At 54.4% G+C, this 3,107-nt stretch overlaps 1 protein-coding gene across 1 annotated transcript in view; it reads left to right on the top strand.

The window, feature by feature from the left end:
- Positions 1 to 796, top strand: part of RRM2 (ribonucleotide reductase M2) — an 18,061-nt gene extending 17,265 nt beyond the window's left edge. Inside the window, exons 8-9 of the mRNA XM_014540532.1 lie at positions 47 to 160; positions 429 to 796. Of these exons, the coding sequence (XP_014396018.1) occupies positions 47 to 160; positions 429 to 581 (267 nt within the window). The 3' untranslated portion in view covers positions 582 to 796. The remainder of the gene's footprint in view (positions 1 to 46; positions 161 to 428) is intronic.
- The last annotated feature ends 2,311 nt before the right edge of the window (positions 797 to 3,107 follow it).

The following is a 3,107-nucleotide window of genomic DNA, read 5'->3' as shown; positions in this document are numbered from 1 at the left end:
TCAGGGCCTCCGGTTGGTTCACTGAGCAGCTGTGCTTTGGCCCTAGGAGTTCCTCACCGAGGCCTTGCCCGTGAAGCTCATCGGGATGAACTGCACTCTGATGAAGCGCTACATTGAGTTCGTGGCCGACAGGCTCCTGCTGGAGCTGGGTTTCAGCAAGGTAGAGTGTGTTTTTTTTAAATATATTTTTTATTGATTTCCGAGAGGGGGAGAGAGAAACATCAATGATGAGAGAGAATCATTGATTGGCTGCCTCCTGGGGATCGAGCCCGCAACCTGGGCAGGTGCCTGACCGGGAATTGAACCCTGACCTCCTGGTTCCTGGTTCGACGCTCAACCCCTGAGCCCCTCCCACCGGGCGAGGGTGTGGTTGGGACCCCTGGTTCCTGTGCGCGCTCGGTGTTTACGTGCTGCTGGGCCCCTTGCAGGTTTTCCGAGTAGAAAACCCATTTGACTTCATGGAGAACATCTCATTGGAGGGGAAGACGAACTTCTTCGAGAAGCGGGTGGGCGAGTACCAGAGGATGGGCGTGATGTCGAGTCCGACGGAGAACTCCTTCACCCTGGACGCCGACTTCTGAACGAACTGAAGGTCCGCTCTCAGCTTGTTGATATGTATATATGTTTTTTTACCTTTTCAAAAAAATTAGTGCCTTTAGTTCTTATCAACTAGCTGAACATTAACATTCGTCAGTGACATCTTTAAAACTAGCTACCCAGCATGAGCCGATGTGTTGACGGCCTCAGCTAGAGGGAGACTGTGGACAAAGCTCCTGTCCATGTCTGACCAGCAGGCAGGCGTCCGGGACCTCTCAGTGGCTCCGAACAACATTCATTGTTTTCTTTAATGAACTGAGGTGCTTTTTTTTTTCTTTTTATCAACTTTTTTATCAGCTCTGTGGGGACATGGCGGTCTGGTCCGCAGGCTAAGCGTTCAGTTCCGACCACATGGCCCTGGGAAGCTGTCAGCCTCGCTGCTCCCGAGCAGATTGTAAAGTTTACTTATTTGTACATAAAATTGGCACTTTACCCACCAATAAGCAAAGTTTGTACTGCCCGCTTCAAGGCCTTACATAGCCTGACTTGAACTGGCACACCAGGCACAAAGCATTCTGTTGGCCCCTCTGGGGGCCACTCAGTTCTCAGGTGACCCAGAGAAGTTAAATTCATCTGAGCGTGTTTCTATTTTTGTTTTCTTTAATGAATTGAGGTGCTTTTTTTTTCAACTTTAACGTCAATCCTGTGCCTACCTGAGCATGAGCCAGCTGTCGCCGCGTAGGAGCTGGGCTGTGTTTTGCGTTCTGTAGCCCAGGCCCAGTGTCTGGGGTAGAGATAGAGGGGAGGGGCCTTCTAACTCGGTCACCGGGCCCTGCGGTGTGGTCGGTGCTGACCGCGGGCACCTGGCTGGGGGGGTGGCGCTCTATCCGTTCACTTCTCGAACCTCAAGCTGCGTTTTCCCGACGTCAGTGAATGTGGACGATCCTCGAAGACTTACAGCTGGGGTCTAGGATAGGACTGTAAATTGGTTTTCAAATTGCCCTCGGACGGTGACCTGCTAAGATCGTGCGCCGACGAAGTGGGAAAACCAGGGCTGAAGTCAGCTTTCCAAAAATGGTTTTTCCAAAAATTGTTTGAGAAGCAAGGACCAACCAGTAGACATGCACCAGTCCTTTGGCCCCTGTGTTAACGTGTGGGGTGTCGGTTGACCACTGGCCTGCCTGCACCATCGTCAGTTTTCACCATTTATTGTGTTAATCATCCACTTGACAAATTTATGTCACATGCGACCCTTTCATCGCTTTTAAGTTATTGTTTACTAAAGTTCGTCTGATTCTGTGCTCCTCGTGTGTGTAACACAAAAATAAATAAACTTGGCCATGAGCTGTCTGCACAGGAGGGGCCGAGGCAGGGTTCTGCTGTTGTGTGAGGATTCACTTCCTCCGAGGGTTCCACTTCTCATCGCTTTAAAGGGAAACGGGTTTTAGTCGGAAGCATTTGGAAGTCTCTTAAAAATACATAACTGCACACATATAACTACACGCGTGTGGGACGAGTGAAATCAGGCTGTTCTGGGCCCATGGGGGTGTTGAGGCGTGGAGGTGACCTTGTTTCCTGGAGGCGGGGCTGGGGACCGGCCTGTTCCCGTCAGGAGTCCGGGAGGAACCTGGCGGAGAGCTTTGCACCCCAAAGGCACGCGGTGAATGTCCTTGATGTGTGATGCCAGGCCGGTGACACCGCCGGGATGTTCTGGGCAGCCATCCTCCGGGACCCACAGCCATCAGGACAGCCTCCCCGGGGGGGGCCCACGGTCACGTCCCCTCTTGCCATCCTCCTGTGCCAGCTTCTCACCTGTGCCAACTCCCTTGCTCTCCAGACCACACCTCAGAGGGCCCGCATCGCTGGTGGGCAGGCCAGTCCGAATGTCTCAGGTATTTGAGAGGTGCAGCTCGGCCTCCCCTGGGCCTGCTGGCTCAATCCTGGGGCGAAACCGGGGAGCTGGCAGTTGTAATAAGCTCATCCCAGTTCGTTTCAGACACTCGCCATCTGGCTGCCATGGCCTCCTGTTCTTCAGCCCATGGCTCTGGGCCCTCGGCCTGCACTGTAATGCCCATGGCTTTTTAGACAACCAGGCTCGGGTCCCACTTCTGGGGAAGGCAGGCCTGCTCAGTGAACTGGAGGTGCTGTTACTGCATCTGATCTGTGTCCCAATGCCTTGAGGTCCCCCCCCACACACACACATACACTTAAGAGGCACCTTTCATTGGACGTGAACACGGCTTCCGGTTGGGTGGCCAAACCCGGCTGGCGCTGGCCGCCCAGAGAGCCTGGCTCTGGCCGGAACTCAGTGTTACCACCCAGGCCGGGAGCTGCTTCTGCGTGGCAGTGGGGATCGGTAGCCCTGCCTGTGCCAGCCCAGAGATCCCGCTAATGGCTTAACGCGCAGCAAGACGCCCAGCCCTGATCAGTGAGTGGCTGTGCCTACGGCAGTCGGGTTGCATGGTGGTGCCTGACAAGGACTCTGATAGGGCTCCATCCACGCTGCAGAGGGCTCCCTGCTGGTGCATCCTGGGTGTTTAGACCCCGATCCACGTCGCCTCGTCATTTCG

Source organism: Myotis brandtii, unplaced genomic scaffold (genome assembly GCF_000412655.1).
Source record: "Myotis brandtii unplaced genomic scaffold, ASM41265v1 scaffold247, whole genome shotgun sequence".
Classification (NCBI taxonomy): domain Eukaryota; kingdom Metazoa; phylum Chordata; class Mammalia; order Chiroptera; family Vespertilionidae; genus Myotis; species Myotis brandtii.
The sequence above is the reverse complement of the archived record's forward strand: the minus strand, read 5'-3'. Positions and strand labels throughout refer to the sequence as shown.